This window comes from Nycticebus coucang, chromosome 2, assembly GCF_027406575.1.
Source record: "Nycticebus coucang isolate mNycCou1 chromosome 2, mNycCou1.pri, whole genome shotgun sequence".
Classification (NCBI taxonomy): Eukaryota; Metazoa; Chordata; class Mammalia; order Primates; family Lorisidae; genus Nycticebus; species Nycticebus coucang.
In genome coordinates this window covers 60,720,700-60,741,888 of record NC_069781.1, presented here as the reverse complement: position 1 = coordinate 60,741,888, position 21,189 = coordinate 60,720,700, and the positions used below count along the sequence as shown (strand labels likewise).

General features: G+C 41.8%; 1 protein-coding gene across 1 annotated transcript in view; it reads left to right on the top strand.

Moving 5' to 3' along the window:
* Window positions 1-3,014: 3,014 nt before the first annotated feature.
* Window positions 3,015-21,189, top strand: part of ADAMTSL1 (ADAMTS like 1) — a 1,032,656-nt gene continuing 1,014,481 nt past the window's right edge. The window contains exon 1 of the mRNA XM_053571995.1: window positions 3,015-3,373. Coding sequence (XP_053427970.1) covers window positions 3,287-3,373 — 87 coding nt within the window. The 5' untranslated portion in view covers window positions 3,015-3,286. The remainder of the gene's footprint in view (window positions 3,374-21,189) is intronic.

Sequence of the window (21,189 nt, the reverse complement as noted above, 5' to 3'; positions counted from 1 at the left end):
GATTTAGACCCAGTGAACAATCGGTGGAGTACAGGTGCCACCGAGACCCAGAGGGAGAGTTGAAGGCAGTCTCAGCACCATGTATTCTCAGGCTCTGAGGGAACTGTCCTTTCAGAGGTCTGCCCTGTGATGGCCCAAACACTCCCTTGCTGCAATTCTCAGATGGAAGGGATGTGTGGTTCAGAGCAGAGGCTCTGGCAAGATTGAGACTGCAGTGAGACAAGAGCCAGCAGTGATGGCTGTGGGCCACTGACACCCATGTGGATTCCAGGACCTGAGCAATGTGACATTTCTTAATCCTTTTGTCACAGTGAGTTTATTAAGCTGTTAAGTAGATACAGACATCTGTTTTAATGCACCCACTCTACAATTTGCACAGTATCAATTTTCTTCAGTGGGTAATGAAAATACTTTCATCTTTCTCATTCATTCTTTAAATTATCTGTGATGTATATTGATTAAAAATAATTTAAGAATCTATGCACTTTTACGCAAACAATGATCAATCAACAACATCCAACTCTGCTAACACTTGAGTTTGGTGTCAGACACGAGTACCTGGAGTTGGACCTCTGGTATGGAGAGGCTCTAAGGAGATGCCATCTTCTTACCTGAAAACAAACTGTCCAGCTTTTTCAAGCACTACTTTGCTCTCCACTAGCCAGAGTATATCTCTAGTAATGAAGCACTCATCATCCTACAGCTAGTTTATGGCAACATCTTCCTAGCTGCTCTCCCCCCTTTAGGACTTTTGATAATTTTTTAACTATACACTCAACTCGGCTTATTAATGAGCTTTAAATTCCTGTTTGCTTCTTCTGTTACCTCATTGTTCAAGAAATAGAAGCAGGTCGTGTTTTTCTAACCACATCGGGGTAGGAATAAATCCATCTACTTCTTAAGTGTGAGACATTGGCCATGGCACTTAACTTCCTTCGGCACATTTAAAAATGAATGTATGACTATTGGACTAGGTGGCCAAATTCTTTGTGGTTTGGAATGGTATCTGCTTGAGCCAAAATTCTCTTCCAAACCTGCAATGCTGCTGCTGCTGCTGCAGCCTTCCCCTCCAGCGCCTGGTTCCTGTGCGGTAGCAAACCCACTGAGCTTCAGGGATTCAGGATCCTTATATGTTAAGTTGGTATAACCTGCACCTACCTTGAGGGTTGTTCGAAGATTTAATTCCGGTAATGGAGCCTAACACTGCTGACTTACACAGCATTTCTCTTCTTCCAGTCTGGGGCTGTAGGGCCCTCTACCCCAACATATTAGGGCCATCTCCTCACCATACATAGCCATGCATTTTTCTGCTCAATGTTGTGGCTTAATTGTCTTAGTAAGACAAGCCATTTGCTATCCTCCATAGGAGCACCGTCCTATTTCCAGCCTCTGTGCTGTTTTTATTTTTGTGTGTATTAGGTTTTGTTCATTTCTTAAATGATCACCCTTTTCTTTTTACTAATTCAAATGGAAAACCTGGCCTAAAACCCCTTCAGAAAAGGACCGCTAAGGATTTTGACCTTGAGCTTTAACTTTCTGGGATTCTAAGCTCAAAGAGAGATCCTCTCTCACTCAAAAACAAAGCTGGGAACCCAATAAGTACGCACATGATGAGTAAATAGATGAATTCTGAGGAGACTCATTTACCATATGCAAGTACAAAGCCCCTGTTCTGGAGACAAACCCTTGTACGGCACATGTGACATTCATTTCCTATCAGCACTTCTGCCCTGACTTAGCCTCTCCCTCTGTCAGCAGTTTGTGTATGGTGTATTTTCCCAATTAAAATAAGCAGGATCCCCCTCTGTCTCAGTCCCTGATGGGCTACAACATTTAAGCACTTTGCTTGGCGAGAAGTAGGCATTTAGGAATACGTGGATGGAATGAATGGTTGTGAGGGAGGATGGCGGCGTCTTGATTTTATGCGGGGCTCACCCCACTGCGCACGTGGGGACTTCACAGAAGTTATTTCATGAACGCGGCGCGGCATCCCCTTATCATACTGAGTTCACTGAAGTGGGGCCAGCTCCCCGCTTCTTCTAGCTTTACTGCCAAGGCTGGAGAGGGGTGGAGTGGCCTGGGAGGTAGTTGCAAACAGGGTGGAGGATTTGCTTTCTTATAAAGATACTTCGGGAGACTGATTGCGCAGTGTTACCAGGAAGAAATGAGCCCAGGCTGCGCAGGCAAGAAACTGCGACAGAGTGCGACGTTTACCTGCTGTTAGAAAGCCTTAGGTGTTACGGGAACCTGGCCCAAGTCAGGTAGAAAGCCTTAGATGTTACGGGAGCCTGGCCCAAGTCGGGGAGTGGGGGCGCCCTCGTTAGCCCTCAGTACTCCACTAGAGCAGGAAGACAGCCAGCGAAGTCAAGTTTCCCTCAACATAGATTTCCTGGGGTCCCGTGCACGACGACAGCTCCCGGCTCAAGCCTACCTACTCCGCTGTCGCGGGTCCTCGTCTCTTCAGGGTGCAGCTCGCTTCTTCCTGACCCAGGTTGCTAAACAAATTCAACTCCATGGGAAAATGTCCAAGAGCGCCCAGGGGACAGGTCCCCACGGACAAACACACATGACTTTCAATTCTGTCCCATAATGTGGGCTCGCGAATTCTCTCTAAACGCACAAAATCGTCCCCAGCCCCTGGAGGGTCTAGCGTGGTTCCCAGGGCAGCAACAGCTCCGGAGTTCTGAGCTCCAGGGAAAACGCGCAGGGAATGGTCCCCGGGACTCGTTCCCAGGAAAGCGCCAGCATCCGGGGAGAGTTTTTCCTTCGCCGAGAGCTGGCGGGGCGGCATTCCAAACGCTAGCAAGGTGGGCCGTGTGCGCGACTCTCCCTTTTAAAAAGAATAAATAAATCGGAGGCAGCGCGCAGCCCCGCTCGGGTTTCCCGAAGTGCGTACTGCGGTCGCTGCCAGGGCGGCTGGGTGCCTGCGCTCCCCTCCTTAGCTGGGCTGACACTGGAGGGAGGAGCAGAAGCCAGAGGGGTGCTAGGGTGGGGGTGGGGGACAGCGAGAGCGAACCATCCCCAGCCAAGACAAGCAGCACATTCACAAATAACGCCCCCACCCCCAGCGCACGCGCTCCCATTCAAAGCAGCCCGGCTCCGCGGCCGCACAGCCGCTCGGAGACGCGCCGGGCCCAGCGCAGCCCTGCACTGCCGGGCGCACCCTCCAGCCCGCCTGCCGGCAGTCGCGGACCCCTGCAGTCCGCCCAGGAGGCGGCTACTTCTTCCAGGGAGGGGGGTCCACGCCGGAGACTCTCGTTGGTGCTCCCTCCTCTCCCCGGTGACTATGGCAAGGCTAGAGACGCCTCCGCGCCCGGGGTTCCTGGCCCGCCTCCTCCGTGGCACCTGGTGCCTGCTCTATGTCGCCGGTCAGGTAGGGAAGTCTGCGCGTCTTGCGTCCCTCCCAGATTTTTCTTCCGTGCTACAGCGGGAAGCGCTACAGCTTGTTCTCGTCCAAGAAGGTCTCTTCTAGGGCTGCGCTGCCGCCCAAGCTGGGACAGGTGGCGCGGGGGTTGGAGCTACGGAGGGCCCTGTTGGCGAGCTCCGGGCTGGCGAAGTCAGTTTTTTGGCTTAGCCTTGGCCCAGCCTCCTGGGACCCTGCCTCGGCTTCTCTCCGGGGTCCTGCTTCCAGCCGGGCAGAGATCTGGCGAGAAGGCGGTACCCGAGCGGGGGAGCGGTCACCGCCCTGCAGCTCGCGCCCCCTACCCTTTCCGGACAGTCCTTCGCGAAGCCCCCTCTCTTGCTCCTGGAGGAGGCTCTGGTGGCACTGGAGAGGTTCGGGCGATGGGACACTCCTCCTCATTTCTGCCTTCTGGGGACTCAGTTTACTTCTGACATCGTCATCTTAGGGCCACCCGCGTTCGAATGTCGGGGCGGAGCGTTGCAAAGTGTGCGGGTGCGGGGTCGGGGGGCTCCCGGGTTCCTGTCGCTCAGGAGGATTGGCCCTGACCACACCCCCGTCCGCATCCTACCTGGGTTTGCTCCGGGGCCAGACGGAGTGTGGGGCGTAGAAATTGGGGGGTTTCCTGAGTTCGGGGCCTGAGGAGGTGCAGAAGGGCCCTTGGGAAAGAGCGTCTCCTGTCTAGTTTGCTTTGCAGTGGTTTATTATTGCAAGACCTCGGAGGGAGCTGCTTAGGGAACTGGGTGGGAGTTGAGGGTCAGTCAAACCCAAGATGCCTGTGGCGTCCTTGGTTTTCATGCTCATTAAAGCCCACGAGTTAGACAGTTTGTGCATAATTTAGCCTACGTAGATTTGCTCTTCACAGGATTACTTGGGTAATTCTGGGAAAATGCCCAAATACTCTTGGCCGGAATGATCGCCAGATAGCCTCCCTTTCCTCAGTTTTGCTTATGGAGACTTGCCTGAATCAGGGGATTGCCTTCCCTCTCTCTTATTTAACGTTTTGAAACTTGTTTTCAAATGTATAGTTTAATGGTCATTTTGATTGTAGTGGTGCACTTTCAGAGGCGGAGAGAGGACCAAGAATGTAGGCTCAGAAGGGCCCAGAGCCGGCTAGGAGTAGGGATTACCTTAATCAGTGACAGAAATTTTCAGCAGGTAACACCTGCTTAGATTGGAATATGACAAACAACTGGAAAAGCTTATCTTAATGACCAGCACGTTTTATTCCCATCCCTGGCAGGGCTTCTCAGCAATGGCTGCACAGTAGGATCACCTAGGGGAGTCCTGAAATTTCCTGGGCCAGGGCCACACCCAGCTGCATTACATCATAATCCTGGGGGAGAGGGAAGGCTGGGGCATCAGAACGTCAAAAACTCCCAAGTGATCCCATTGTGCAGCTGGGTTGGAAACCACTGTGCCAAAATGGCCTGCCTTAATATGACTTATTTTTATAGAAATCAGGGCCCCAAAGTAAACTCAAAGGAAACAGTAAAAAAGGCCTAAAACAGAGGCTCTGGAGCTCTGACGTGTAGCTTCCAGTCCTGGCGCTGTCCCTAACTAGCTGTGTCATTTTGGTCAAGGCCCTTACCTTCCATTTCCTCATCTGTTAAATGTAAATGAGAGTGTTGGCCTAGGTTCTCGAACATACAGCCAGCTTCAACAACTCCAGGCAGGTGGATATCGAAGCCGAATCATGACAACCTGTCTTATTTATAAATACCCACAGGGCTAGAAATTCTACCTTATCCTTGTGATTTTGCTGAAATATCTGCTAACATTTAGATCCAGCAAAGAAGCTAAAAACTACTGTAGGTTCTTACACTTCAGTTTCATGGAGTATTTTTAGGAAAAGCTTTCCTATTGCCTGTTCAAATCCACTTCAGTTATCATGTGCCTCCTTGGCATTAAGGACTCTGATTTTCGTAACTTTACACACCTGTACTTGTGCCACGTCTTAACCATTTCTTCTGGATGAGGGTGATGAAAGCAGATTTGGGTCACGTGTGTGAGGTAGGGTGGGGGGAGTGGTTCACTGTTTAATTCCAAATGGATCTTTCTTGTTCCACTCTTGAGGGCTGTTATCCACATGTGCGGAACCTGGCTAAACTTGGTAGGGAAAGGATAGAAAAGAATTTAAAGTGGTTGGTTTTGAATTATGGTAAAATGCAAAATTCCTTGAGAGTCAGGTGTGTTTGTCAGAGCAATCTTGCAACACTGTTTTAATGTCTTTTAAAAAATCACATGGGCATTGTAGTTAATTGTCGAATTAAATGGGTCAGAAATTTGAGGATACTTAATATCAAATCAAGAAGAAATCGTTCTATAATGATAGCCAGTGCCAGATGACTTAAAACTTATTTGGAATTTATGTATATATTAGGCTTTTAAATATTTTATAGTTAACTTGTTTTAAAAATTTCAGAATATTACAGGGGTACACATGTTTTGGTTACATAGGATGCTTTTGTGTCTTTTAAGTTAAAATTTTTAAGTGTGCCCTTCACCCAAGAAGTGTACAACGTACCAGTAGGTGTGAATTTACTCACCCTTCTTCCTCCCTCCCTCCTACTTGCACTCAGTTTTGCTTTTGTATGTGCGCATAAATGTTGATGAATTAGTTCCAATTTAGTAGTGAATACATGTGGTCTTTGTTTTTCCATTCTAAAAACACTTAGGATAAGGTCTTCAGTTCCATCAGGATTGTCACCAAAGGTACTAGGTCACCCTTTTTAAGGTAGAGTAGTACTTGGTGGTAGACATATACCTCATTTTATTAATCTATTCATGTATTGATGGGCACTTGGGTTGTTTCCACATCTTTACAATTGTGAATTATGCTGCTATAAACATTCAAATGTAAGTGTCTTTTTTATAAAATGTCTTTTTTTTCCCCTTTGGGTTGATACCTGGTAGTGGGATCGCTGGATGAAATGGTAGGTCTACTTTTAGTTCTTTGAGGAATCTCCATAATACTTTCATAGAGATTGTAATAGTTTGTGGTCCCACCAAAAGTTTAAGAATTTTCCTTTCTGCATCTCTGCCAGCATCTGTTACTTTGGGACTTTTTTTTTTTTTTGAGACAGAGCCTCAAGCTATTGCCCTGGGTAGAGTGCTGTGGCATCACAGCTCACAGCAACCTCCAACTCTTGGGCTTAAGTGATTCTCCTGTTGTCGCCTCCCAAGTAGCTGGGACTACAGGCGCCTGCCACAACACCTGGCTATTTTTTGGTTGTAGCTGTCATTATTGTTTGGGGGTCCTGGGCTGGATTCAAGCCCACCAGCCAGGTGTATGTGCTGACGCCATAACCGCTTGAGCCACAGGTGTCGAGCCAGCTTTAGGACTTTTTGATTCGCAAAATTATCAATGGAGTTATGTGATATCTCAGTGTGGTTTTGATTTGCATTTTCCTGATAAGTAGAGATGTTAAGCATCTTTTCCTGTCCTCATTGGCCATGAGTCTATCTTCATTTGAAGAGTTTCGATTCTTATCTTTTGCTCACTTTTTAATGGGGTTGTTTGACCTTTTCTTGTTAATTTTCTTGAGTTCTTAGTAGATTATGGTTATCAGTCCTTTAACTAATGGATACTATGCAATATTTTCTCCAATTCTGTGTGTTGTTTGTTCTATTGATTCTCTTTGTGCAGAAGCTTTTGAGTTTATAGTTTGATTAGGTCCTGTTTCTTATTTTTGTTATTGCTATGATTGCTTTGGGGGTGTTCACAAATTATTTGCCTATGTAGATATCTATTAGAGATTTTCCAACATTTTAGCTAGAATTCTTATTGTTTCAGGTGTTAGGTTTAAGTCTGTTATCCATTGTAAATTTTTGTGAGTGGTCAGAGTGTGAGCCCTATTTCAGTCTTTTACATGTAGCTTTCCAGTTTTCCCAGAACCATTTATTGAATAGGGATCCTCTTCCTCAGGGTATGTTTTTGTCTTCTTTGTCAGATATTAGATGGGTTTATGAGGATTATTTCATCTCTGCGTTCTCTGTTCTATTCTGTAAGTCTATGGCTCTGTTTTTATGCATGTACCATTCTGTTTTGACTGTACTGCTATAGATTACTATAGTATAGCTTGAAATCTGGTAAAGTGATGCCTCCAGATTTGTTCTTATTACACAAGGTTGCATCAGCTATTTGGGGTCCTTTCTGATTCCATAGGAAGCATAGAACTATTTTTCTAGATCTGTGAAGCATGACATTGGTACTTTAATATGTGTTGCATTGAATCTAAATCACTTTGGGTACTATATTTTAGCAATGTTGATTCTGCTGATCCATGAGCAAGATATGTTTTTCCATCTGTTTATATCCTCTGCAAGTTCTTTCTTCAGTGTCTGGTAATTCTCCCTGTAGAGACCTTTCATCTCCTAAGTCAATAGATTCCTAGATATTTCATTTTCTTTGATGCTACTGTGAAGGGTATTGTGTCTTGGATTTGATTCTCAGCTTGACTGTTGCTGATGGAGATGAAAGTTGCTGATTTGTGTACATTGGTTTTGGAACTTGAGACTTTGCTGAATTTATTTATCAATTCCAGGAGACTCTTGGTTGAATCTTTACACTCAACATATGAAGGCATGACTACCAGACTTATCAGGCCTTTCTCGTATAAATTATAGTAAAAGGACACTCTGCAAACAGGGGCTGCTGCTGCCTAAACTGAATTACACATGATCTATACCCTTCAGATAACCCAAAGAACAATTTTAGTGCAAATAAAAATTACCTGGAAATGCCAGAATTTTTCTTCTCGCTGAATTTCTGCTTTTAAGAGTTATTTCCCTCTCCCATTCTGACTGAATCACCCTCCTAATTTCCCAGATGCTTTTCTTTCCCTGCAGTTTGAAGACAGCCTCACTGTTTAGGTTCATATAAGACTGATTATTTTACTGACTAATATTATTTCCTACACTGAACCTAAATTCATCCTATTACCCTAATTACTCTAAAGTAAGGAAGTGCACAACAAACTAATGGTTTTAATCAGTAGGCATATCAACTAAATGATTTCAATAACCTGACTATAGCAATCCATTGTAAAATCAACAAGGTTGGGCAACAGGGTATATTGCCATATGAGCAAAAATCCATTGCTGTTGCTTAAAAATAGCATTTAGTGGCAATTTGTGGCCTTTTGGCAGTGTATGACAGAGAGCTCATACAAACATAATGAATGATTATTTTCATTTGCAGTGGTATTCTAAACGGTATCCTTGCTAGGAATTCGGTAATGCAGTAAATAGTTCCAGGGGAGCTGGAAAGAACGTGGGCCTTTATAGGCACCTGATTTTCACCCAAGGATCTTGAAAACTTGCCTGCTTCTTTGTTATCCTTTTGTACATTCTTGCTATTGTTTTAACTTTTTTTTTTCTTTTTTTTTTTTTTTAGAGACAGAGTCTCACTTTATGGCCCTCGGTAGAGTGCCGTGGCATCACACAGCTCACAGCAACCTCCAACTCCTGGGCTTAAGCGATTCTCTTGTCTCAGCCTCCCGAGTAGCTGGGACTACAGGCGCCCGCCACAATGCCCGGCTATTTTTTAGTTGCAGTTCAGCCGGGGCCGGGTTTGAACCCGCCACCCTCGGTATGTGGGGCCGGAGCCTTACCGATTGAGCCACAGGCGCCGCCCTTGTTTTAACTTTTAATGATTTCATTGTTTTACCTTTACCATGATAATAACTCTGAATGGTTAAAAAAGACTACTAAGGGTTTTTGTTTGCTTTGTATTATTTTGAGGTATAATGGGAACATAGTAAACTGTACATGGTTCAAGTACACAGTTTCCAGTTTGACATATATATACACACACACACACACACACACACACACACACACACGACATCATCACCTCAAAGTTTCCTCATGACCTTTGTAATGTTTCCCCGCCTTCCTTAACTCCAACATCATCAGGCAAATAATGACCTACTTCCTGTTACTATATATTCGTTTGCATATTCTAGAATTTTATATAAATGGAACTCCCCCCCTTTTTTCCCACCCAACACAATTATTTTGAAGTTATCCATGTTGTAGTGTATGTCAATAATTCTTTGCCTTTTGTTCCTGAGAATTGTATGGATATAATTCAGTTGATCATCAACATTCACCTATTGATGATGTATTTGTTTTCAATTTTTGGCTATCACAAAGTTGCTGTGAATATTTATGCATAAGTTTTTGTATGGATATGTGCTTTTATTAGTGTTAGGTCCATTCCTAGCAATGGAATGGCTGAATTAGAAGGTAGGTATTAAGTTTAACATTTTAAGAAATTAATTTTTTTTTTTAAAAGTGTGTACCCTTTCCTTACTAGCAGCCTAACAAGAGTTTCAGTTCCTCTGTAGCCTTGTCACCACCTGGAGTGGTCTTTCATTTTAATGATACAAATAGGTGTAGTGGTCCCTTGTTCTGGGTTTTAATTTGCAATTCCTTAATGATTAATGATGTTAAGCATGTCTTCATAGATTTATTTAGAATCCAGATATATTCATTTTGCCCATAATTAGGATGCTAGTTTTCTTATTGGGAGAATTCTTTTGCATTCTGTATATGAATCTTACATCAGATATTAGGAGTTACAAGTATTTTCTCCTACTCTTTTTGTCTTTTCATTTTCTTAATAGTATCTTTCGATGGGCAGAAACTTAATTGTGATAACAATTGAACTCATCATATTGTTTCTTGGTTGATTGTGATTTTGCTCCTGTTTCTAAGAAATATTTCCTTAATGCAAAATCACAGAGCTTTTTTCCTAGAAGTTTTATAGTTTCAAGTTTTACATTCAGTCTCTGTTCTGAATTGATTTTTGTGTATGGTTCAGGATATGGGTCATTTTCTCAAAGTTCATTATTTTGCCTATGGCTTTTCAATTGTTCTAGCATGATTTTTTGAAAAGTCTATCCTTTCTCCACTGAATTTTCTTTCCATTTAATCTACTTTCTTTCTTTATAGATTTCTGCATTCTGGATTTTCATATCAGCAGAATCGTATGACATGTGGGCTTTTGTGACCAGTATCTTTGACTTATCACAATGTTTTCAAGGTTCATCCAAGTAGTACCATGTATCATACTTAATTCCTTTTTATAGCTGAATAATATTCCATTGTATGAATATGCCATATTTTCTTTATTCAGCTGTTTATGGGCATTTGTGTTTTTCCCACCTTTTCGGTATTATGAATAATGCTATTATAAACATTCACATGTAAGTTTATATGTGGACAAATGTTTTTATTTTTTTGGATATTTACCTAGGAGTGGAATTACTGGGTCAAATTTTAACTCTGTGTTTAATCATTTGAGAAACTTTCAGAGTGTTTTCCAAAGTGGCTACAACATTATACATTCCTGTTAACAGTGTACGAAGGTTCTACTTTTTTCATATCTTTGCCAATACTTCTAATTATCTGACATTTAAAAAATTGTTTCAAAAAAAAAAATTGTTGTTTCAGGTTAATTTGAGGGTACAAAGGTTACAATGTTTGCATTTGTTAGGTAGAATCCCTCTTATAATTGTGTCCCACCCCCAAGAGGTGTGCCATACACCCTAACATTGTGCCCATTAAGTGGGAGCACACCCATCCCCTCTCCCCTACCCCCACCTTAAATTGATTTGGCTTTTCTCTTATATGGGCGTGGATTAGATTGTCTACTTTACATTTTTTGTATTAACCTGGATGGAGTGGAAACACATCCTCTTAGTAAAGTATTACAAGAAGGGGGAGAAGCAAGAATCCAATGTACTCAGTACTAATATGAAGCCAGTATCTGACTTTTTGATTACAGCCATCCTAGTGGGTAAGAAGTTATATTTCATTATGGTTTTCATTTGCATTTCTCTAGTGACTAATGAAGTTGAGTATCTTTTAGTTTACATTTCTTTTCATTGGAGTTAATAATTTCCTTGATTGAAAGAAAAGCCTTTAATTTACATAACTTTCACTTTTTCCTCCGGTGCTACTATACACCTATTGTGTGTCTGTGGATAATTTTTCCAATTGCTAAGGCACAGTACCAATCAGTATCAGTTCTTCTTTCACATCCTCCCTTGTCATTAGGTTGTTTTGCTTTCTGCACAGCCACCCGCATAGCTGTCACATGAAGACGTCTTTGCTTTTTTTTTTTTTTAATTCTGTTGCATTCTCTATTTCATAGATTCCACAACTCCAGCAAAAAGAATGTGTATGGAAGTAAAAATTTTAAATTACTTTTGTGCCTGGAAAGTTATTCTACTCTCATACTTGTTTATTTTACATGGCATAGAGTCTTAGGTTGAAAATGATTTTTTCCCTGCTCCTGCTGCCACCCCTAAATTTCAATGTCATTGCTGCATTCTCTTTTGGCATCTCATGCTGCCATTGGAGTATCTGGTGCCATTTTAAATCTGGTTCCTGTGCCTCCAGCCTGGTTTATGGTTTTTGTTTCTAGAAACTTCTAGAATGTTCATTTTATATCTGGTGCTCTAAAGCAAAGATGGGCAAACTTTTTCTGTGAAGGGCAATATAATAAGTATTTTAGGCTTCATGGGCTATACTGTCTGTATCCTAATTACTCTGCCATTATAGCACAAAAGAAGTCATCCATAATATGTAAACAAATTATCATGGCTATGTTCTAATAAACTATTTACCAGAATAGGCGATGGGCCAGACTTCCCGTGTGGGCCATAGTTTGCTGACCTCTATGTTCAAGTTTCATGATGCTGTGCCTTGGTATGAACTTTTATATTTACTGTTCTAGAGTCTTCATGGGCCTTTCACAGATCTCCGTCCTTTAGTTTAGAGAATGTTTATTTCACATGTCTTTGATCGTTTCCTTCCCAGCATGTTTTGTGTATGTTCTTTATAAAATTCCTATTAGTTATTGGGTCTCCTGGGGTGATCATTTATCTTTTAAAATCTTGCTTTTATTTCTTCATGCTTTTGTTATCCTTTCTAAAAGATTTTCTCTATTTTATTTTCCAACAGAGTCATTTTTACATAGATTTGCAATCAATATTCCTAGTGGTAGGCACACTTCACCCTTCTGCTCTCCAGTGCCCTTCAACAGAACCAGGTGCCTGTAAGTCTGAAGCCCTTCAGGCCCAGTGGTCTTGCTTCTCATCATCGTCTCTCTCTGCAGCCGCAATTCTGGTCAGGCAGTTACAGTTCCTCCACCAGTTTTCCATACGCCAAAAATTTATTGGCATCTCTTGTCTGCTGTTGTCTCCTTTCCAGTTCTCTTGTCATCTTTATTTATTTACTGTTATTTTAGCAGACATTTGGGAGAGAATGGAGAAAATACGGTGTTCAAGCTGCCATGTTTAACTGGAAGTTAGTACTATTTATTCTCTTTCATTATATCTATTTTTCTAAACTGATCCAATTCCAAATCCCACTAAAACTCCTCATTCTGGTTATGATGCACACTTTTCAGAGATTGATACTTTTTATTTCCTAGTAAATAAGATATTGTCAGTATTATAAAAACAACACTAGACTGAGGACTAGAGGCCTGGGATGTAGTTTTGGATTTACTGACCCTTTTCCACAACTAAGGAAGTCAGGAATTTTTTTTTCTTTTTTTTGTAGGGAGGGGAATTATATTTACTGAATGCCTTGGTTGCCAAATACATTAGTAAATACTCTCCCATCTCTATTTTTGTGTTTCATTTTTAATTTTTCAGTTATTTTTTATTCTTAAGCAAACATAGTCTGACCTATTTGCTCAGAGATACAGCACAGAAGTATTTTATTGTTTTGCAAATTTTGATGTTCATATTTGGAACAGTTTAATGAGAGAACATAGAGTTAACATGATGTAAAGATCTGGCTTTAAAATATCATATGTGGTATTAAAATTCTCTAAGGTGTGATTGAAGTTCAGGCTATTTTTAAATTTATACTCTAAGGTGTGATTGAAGTTCAGATGGAGAGTAGGATGAGGTGAAATGAATGGGGGAAGTAGGTTTCTAATAGTTATTAATAGTTTTAGTGATTTATTTTGTACTGGGATGATCTCTGTGTAGAGAATTATGCATTTTGGGCGGAGGGGAGTGGGTTGTCTAGGTGCTAATTTTTCTTTTGTGCTTTGCTTATAACCGTAGGATGTACAGTTGGAAGGAGCCTTAGAGATTCTTCCGTCTCATAGTTCACAAACTTCAGTGTTCATTAGTCAGTTCTGCTGTATTACATAGTTCCAGAGGTCACCAAAGAATAGAACTAAAAGCTAAGAAGCTTCTCATTGCAGATTACTGGGTCTCATTCTTAGAGAGTCTGATTCAATAAAACTAGGGTGGGCCTAGGAGTATGCATTGCTTGACAGGTTACTTCCCCCTTCCCCTTGCCTACATACAGGGAGGATTCAGAAACAGTTGGACCAAAAGTCACGTTTTGAGAAACACTGATCCGAACTGTTTTCTTTCCAGATTGGAGAAATAAGGTCCTGGAAATTGAGTAACTTGTCCCAGTTTGTTAGTGGGAGAGGTGGGAGTGGACCACGTGTCTCATAACTCTGTTTAGTGATTTTTCCCACCAGAGCGTACACTATTATTTTAGTGTCTAGTTACAACATGAACTAAAGATGCGAACCACCAGCTTAAAGTGTCTTTATTTGTAGGAACCTCAGTTTTTTTGTAAATGGTTTTCAGATGTTTGGGAACAACTTCAGCTCTCAGTCACTCTGCAGCAGAGAAATGATCAGAGAAAAGGGAAGAAGCCTCTCCCCTCTCCCCCAGTAACATGCCACACACCGGCTTCTGTGTGCTTCCTCCTGGAGTCATCACGTCCCTGGAAAAGTAACACACGTTCATGGAGAGAGCTGGCCAAGGCATCCGGGAACCCGACACTTGACCGAACAGAGAGGAGGTGCTGCGGACACCTTCTTTACCCAAGTGTTACGCAGCAACTGTTGCTACATTCTTGGAAGAAACGAAGGAAATGTTTCATGTGCTTCTAGGCTTTCCCCATCTCTACCACAAACCAGCCGAAGAGGTTACACACACACACACACACACACACACGCACGCACGCACGCACGCACGCGCTCACTCTCTATGAGTCCTGCAGCCTGTGATGTGGCACTGCCTGTGGACAGGGACGGTTTCTGTACTGCTGATTGTCACTGTGATACATCTTGTACATTTAATGAGGGATGATTATCGCGAAATTTCTTTCAGAATTCAGTGGCAGAGAAATAAAGGTTGCTTATTATTACAGAGTGCCGACTTACTGATGTAAGCCAGGGGTGGAGCCTGAGGCCTGAAAGCCACATGTGGTCTTCTAGGTCATTCAGCGCAGCCTTTTGACTGAATCCAGATTTTATGGAACGAATCTTTTAAATTTTCTTTTAATTTATAATATAGTGTTATATATATATATAACAAATACATATAAAAACAAAATGTACCATCTTAACCATTTTAAAATATACACCTCAACAGTGTTGTATACATTAACATTGTTATGCAACCATGCCAGCATCCAGCTCCAGAACTCTTTTCATTTTACAAAACTGTAACTCCGTAACCATTAAACAATGATTCCCCATCCTCTCCTTCCCCTAGCTCCTGGAAAGCACCATTCTATTTTTTGTGTCTGTGAATTTGGCTACTCTAGGTAATTCATATATGTGGAATCATACAGCATTTGTCTTTTTGTGACTGGCTTATTTCACTTAACAGTGTCCACAAGGATGTCCACAAGGTTCATCCTTGCCGTAGTGTGTATCAGAATTACCTTCCTTTTAAAACTGAATAATATCCCCTTGCATACATACACATACAGATATATATATTTGGCTCTTTGTATCTGTAGGTTCAACTGACTACAGATTGAAAATATCTGGAAAAATGGGCAGCGCCTGTGGCTCAGTCGGTAAGGCGCCGGCCCCATATACTGAGGGTGGCGGGTTCAAACCCGCCCCGGCTGAACTGCAACCAAAAAATAGCTGGGTGTTGTGGCGGGCGCCTGTAGTCCCAGCTACTTGGGAGGCTGAGGCAAAAGAAAATATCCGGAAAAAAATGGTTGCATCTGTATTTAACATGTATTGACGTTTTTCTTGTCATTATTTTAAAAATATAACCATTTATAATGATTATATTTAATATATATTATTTAAAATATAATATTTTTAAAATATAACCATTATTTACATAGCTTTCATATAGCTTTCACATTTTATTAAGTATTATAATTAATCTAGGGATGATTTAAGTATACAGGAGGATACACGTGGATGACGTGCACATGTTATAGCATTTGATGTGAGGGACTTGAGCATCATGGATTTTGGTTTTCCCAGGGTAGTTCTGGAGCCCATTCCTCCCCTGGATGGACTTTAGCATCATGGATTTTGGTATTCCTAGGGAAGTTCTGGAGCCCATTCCTCCCCTGGATGGACTTGAGCATCATGGATTTTGGTATTCCCAGGGAAGTCCTGGAGCCCATTCCTCAGAGATACCAGGGGATGGATGTATACATACCACATTTTGTTTATTCATTTATTGGTTGACAGTTGGGTTACTTCTAACTTCTCGCTATTGTAAATAATGCTGCTGTGAAAATCAGTGTTCCATTTTGTTTTATGTGTGCTGCTTTTTCTGTATAAAAGAGAAGCAATACCAGTCCCTTCAGACCTCTAGTTGACTACTTAGAGAGACCCAGGAAACAACTATTTTGACTTCAATATGGAACAAATAGGCTTACTTTGGGAATCTCCTGTCAGTAGTTAAAACAAAAGCTAAGAATATTTCACCCACTTCTACACGTTTAACCAAATTAGCAGAGCCAAGTGATTTTTATGTTTTGTATGTAACCTGAAAATCTTGACTTTTTCCAAGATAGGGTACAATTTGTCTCTAGGACATTATTTTTCCTTTAAAGATCCAGTAACGTGACAAAGAGAAATTTTATATATTTGTACATATACCCTGCAAAGGCAGGTCAAATATGAATCACTGTAAAATGAAGCCGTACAGACTAATTGCATGCATGGCGTGATGTGTAGAGGGACAGGGTAGAATTTTGTGAAGGGTGCTGAAAAAAAAAGGTAATTGACCAGGAGCCAAACTCTACTTGCTACTTGATAATTTAATGGTTTTGGAACAAATAAGTCATGTAGTCTTTCTAAGTTTTTTTTTGTAAATCCGTAGAATGAGAGGCTTGGATTATGTGATCTAGTGCGGTATTTTCCACCTTTTTTTTTTTTTTAATCTCATAGTACATATTATGTTTATCTGAAAAAAAGAATATATTTTCTGTGCTTTGAACTTCTTTAGGAAATAATTTAATGATCTTTAAAAATTTTTATGATCTTCTCATGACACACTAGTGTGCTGTGGCACACCAGTGGAAAATCACTAATCTAGTAGGTTAATACCAATTAACCAAAAAAATTAAAAATGATGAACAGGGGTTTCATTTTTACTGAAAGAAATTTTTTTTTTTGTCACATGAGGTCTAGTTGGCAGGGCTGAAGTTGAGGAGGTTGATGGATTGATGGAGGCTCTGTTATCTTTAACATGTGATTTCCAAGGTCACCTTAATGCTTGTATTTGGATGTCAGAGTGGGGAAAGAATGTTGAGAATTGCATGGGGAGATTTCCTGGGGGTAGTTCTGGGAGTGGAGTCCATCACGTCTGCCCATAGCCCCTTTCTGTGTTCTTGACCAGACTCAAATCTGACAGAGTCCCAGTTCCTGTTATTCCATCACAGGAACTCAATCCCATGGCCACAGTGCCCAGCAACAGAGACTGGGAGGATAGCTGTGCGCTCAGGAGGTTGGGCAAACTGGAAAGTCATAAATGTACTTGCAAGAGGGTAGTTGATATCTGCATGATTATGGACCTACAAATTATTTTCAGGAATTTAGGAGCCCTTAAGAGCCCAAGACCCAGAGGATGGGAACTACCAAAAATAAAAATGCGTGAGTTTTATTTTAGGGAAAGTTTTTCACGCTTCATCATTTTCTGAACTGTAAAGTGAGATATGGTGGATGGGGCACCAGTTCGAAATGCATTGTATGTATCTAACTGAACAAAAAACTATTTGTTACCCTTCAACAGTGAATGGTCCCAGGCTCTTCTTGTGTAGCTGTGATCATGACAGGCACAGATTAGCATCTTGTTGGCTCAATGTAAGCCCAGGTGGGGTTGTGGTTGGGTTGCTAGCAGCATTGTCCTTAATAAAATGTAGCCTTTTTACCCATGATCTATTTACAGTTCCTAAATCACCTGATAAGTCATAGTTTTTTGATGAAAAATAAAAATACTGTTCCCCATCATGGGCTATTAATAAAATAGTGTCTGTTTGTTTAAAGGGAACAGAAGACATATTGCGTGTCTGGTTCATAATACAACAAGGCAGTTGTCACTGATACCGTACTTTTGTCTGAGCCAGAGCTTACCTGGGCCGTCTTCAGGCTTGCCGTTCTTCCCTATGCCAGGGGATGGGAGCAGAAATATGAGCCTGAGTATTTCCCGCCTCCCCCCCCACCATTTGTGAACCTCTCTCTGAACTCTGTTCCTAAGCAGAAAGAAAGAAGTAATTCAGAGCTTGGTGGATTAGGTGGGCCGCTGCATTATTTCTAATCATCTCCAGGAGCTTCTAAGACTTGCCCTTTTCTCTTCCCTTCTGTCATCCATCTACCTCTGTAACCTAGCCATCACTTTGGAAAAATTGAAGTGGGGGGCCACATTTGGAGACCAACTATTGCCTTCAAATAGGAAAATGCTGTTGTCCATGTTAAATTCTGCAATTTCAAAGAAGTTAGTTCACAAATTGGTTGTTTCCCAAGAAGTGTAAATGTTTTCCACATCCTGCCTCTTTCAGCTATTTTTTTTCTCATTTTCTTCCTTTTTTTCATTTCAGATTAATATGAGGGTACAAACAACCAAATCACAGTATTTGAATTTGTTATAGAGTCCCTCTTCTAGCTATGTCCTGTACCCCAAAGGTGTGCCATACATCCCTACATTGTGCCCATTCAGTGGGAGCACCCCAGACCCCCTCCCCATTGCCACTCCCCCCAACTTGAATGAAAATGAGTTTTTCTTCTATGTGGGCAGGAATTAGAATAAGATGCAGTTTCAGCTCAGTGTTGTTCTGCTCTCTCTGTTTCTGAGGAAGCTTAGAAATATTGGGTTGATATTTATCAGAAAGTTGTGGCAACTATGCCCATAACCCAAAAGCAGATAGGTGAGGTCACGCTGGCATCTTTCTTGATGCCTTAGTAGGACTACTAAGGGGATATGGACTAGTATATGTGGAAGTTCCATTAAGCATCAGAGCCCTACAGTGTGGGAGCTCCCATATTTAAGGATCTATAGCAGGCGTCCTCAAACTTCGGCCTACAGGCCACATGAAGTGGTGTGAATTGTATTTGTTCCCATTTTGTTTTTTACTTCAAAATAAGATATGTGCAATGTGCATAGGAATTTGTTCATAGTTTTTAAAAACTATAGTCTGGCCCTGCAACAGTCTGAGGGACAGTGAATTGGCCCCCTGTTTAAAAAGTTTGAGGATGCCTGATCTATACGTTGGCAAGATCTTTACAGTGGTGCTGATTTTTGTAGCAAGTTAGTGGATGATCAATTTCCCCTGTGGATTTTGAAAAACTGCCTCATTTAAAGTAAGACCACAAGGTAAAGGCTGTGTGGAAATGGCTCAGTGGGAACCCTGCTGTTTGTGGTGTTTCAGTTACATTTCTAATTCAGATCCACCTGTGTGCAGGTGGGGATGTCCCTGGGTTTGGCATCTTGCCGTGGACTACTGGGTTTTGGTGTAGGTCTTCCCCGGACTAGAAGAGTGCTGTGCAGAGGAATGCTAATTGGGTGGGATTCAGGAGCCTGCCTGCCAACCATGAGCTCCGGCAGTTCCCTTTCCTTACAGCTGTACTTGATTATGTTTTTAGCTGCCACCGTTAATGAGTCAAAAGCCACATCTGCCAAGAGTTGGGCTGGCACTTCAGGGCGGTCAGCCACCTTCCCATCAGTTGCTCCAAAGAGGGACCAGGGTGTGGAGGAGATAAAGCTGAGAGTTGGGTGTGTGGTTCCTTGAGGCTGTTTTTGAGAAAAACTGAGAAATGATTGAATTTGCCATGGGGTGACTAGCCAATTACAGTTTATACCTCTCATGATTATTCTTTTCTGGCTGTTTTTGTTTCAATGAGAAGGGCTTCTTAGTGGTGAACTCATTTTTGGCTCAAGGCACAGTAGAGTTCTATCTCTGAATTTTAAAGTCTTCTCCTCTAGAGTCATTTGTTTCTTGGGTGATTTCTGAAGCTAGGACGTTGGAATGGGTGACAGGAATAAACTTCCACTTTTACTGTTCATTTTAAAGTCTTCTCTGTGTGTTGGGTGGGGATGAATATATTTCCTTTAGTGCATGCTGTGCTGGAGAATGTTCTCATTTTGAGTACAGTGACCTAAGTAATCAGCTTATTACAACAGAGTATTCTTTGTGTTGTCCTTTGAAACACAAATACAAATAAATTGCAAGCACTCTGGAATTCTTCAGGAATTCCTAATCTGGATAACTCCTCTTCCACTGTGACCGGTTATATGATTATATCCCACGTTTTAGTACACATTTCTTCAAGTGCTTTCACTTCCTATTTTCTGGATTTGATCAATTAAAGTAGATAGTTAAAACCTTTGTGTGAAGGACTAAACCCAGTTCATCTTGGGCACAAAGTGCCTAGCCTAGTACAGTGCACGGTGGACACGCCTTAGATTAAGCTGTACGTGTTTCCTTTTGGATGCTGTTATAAATTACTACAAACCAAGTGGCTTACAACAAGACTCCCATCTTGGTCTCTGTCTTTATATTGCTTTCTCCTGTGTGTGTGTCAAATCTCTCTGTGCTGCTTTTGACAGTATTGAGGACTTCTATAATCCAAAATAATTGCCTCATCACAAAATCCTTAATTAATCATATCTGCAAAGATCCCAGAAATAGGAGAGGACGTATCTTTGGAAGCCATCGTCATTCTACCAAAGCCCATGTATGGTTTCTGCATAATCTTGTGGTGAGTCACTGGATCTTCATCTGAAGCACTTCACTGTGAAGATAACTACATGTGTTTTATTTGGGGGTGGGTCATTTGCTTCCAGTCACTCTGTTTTAACACCCTTTTTCTTCTTTATTCTTTTGTCTTTATAATAAGTGATCTGCAGTGAAAATAGTTTTCACTGCGGTCAGAATGGCTTTGCTATTGGCAGGCTGGGTCACTCATAGTGAATTTCACATGCTCTGTTCCCATTGAAACTAATCAAGAAGATTACTAAGTAATCGGTGTGGTGACCAGAGTGGATTTATCATACAGATGGAGCTTAGGTGGCATCTAAGTCTTGTAGTTAACAATAAATGGAATACCCCATAATCTCAGTTTGTGGCATTTTACTCTCTATACTTCACTCCTGGTTTTTAATTCACTTCCTCTAGAATCCCTAGCTCTGTGATTCCTCAATTATCAAGGACCTACAAACCCTATTCCTACCACTTTCTCACTGTCCACTCGCCTCAGGAGCTGACTGCCCTCCTTGGCTCGCTCAAATGCCTCAGCCAATCCAAACCTTATAATCACTCGGCCAACTTGCTTCTCTCTGGTGCACTCACTTGGCTAAACCTTAACCCAGATTACTCCCACCTGTGCAGCTGAATGTGCTCACTTTGGATTCATGATTACTGTCCTCAAATGGGCCCTTTGGCTGCTCCGCAATCTTGTTCCCCAAGTCCATCCACTCTCACATTCCCTGCCATGAATATTTTGTTTCTTTTCTCTCCTCAGCCCTCCCACAACT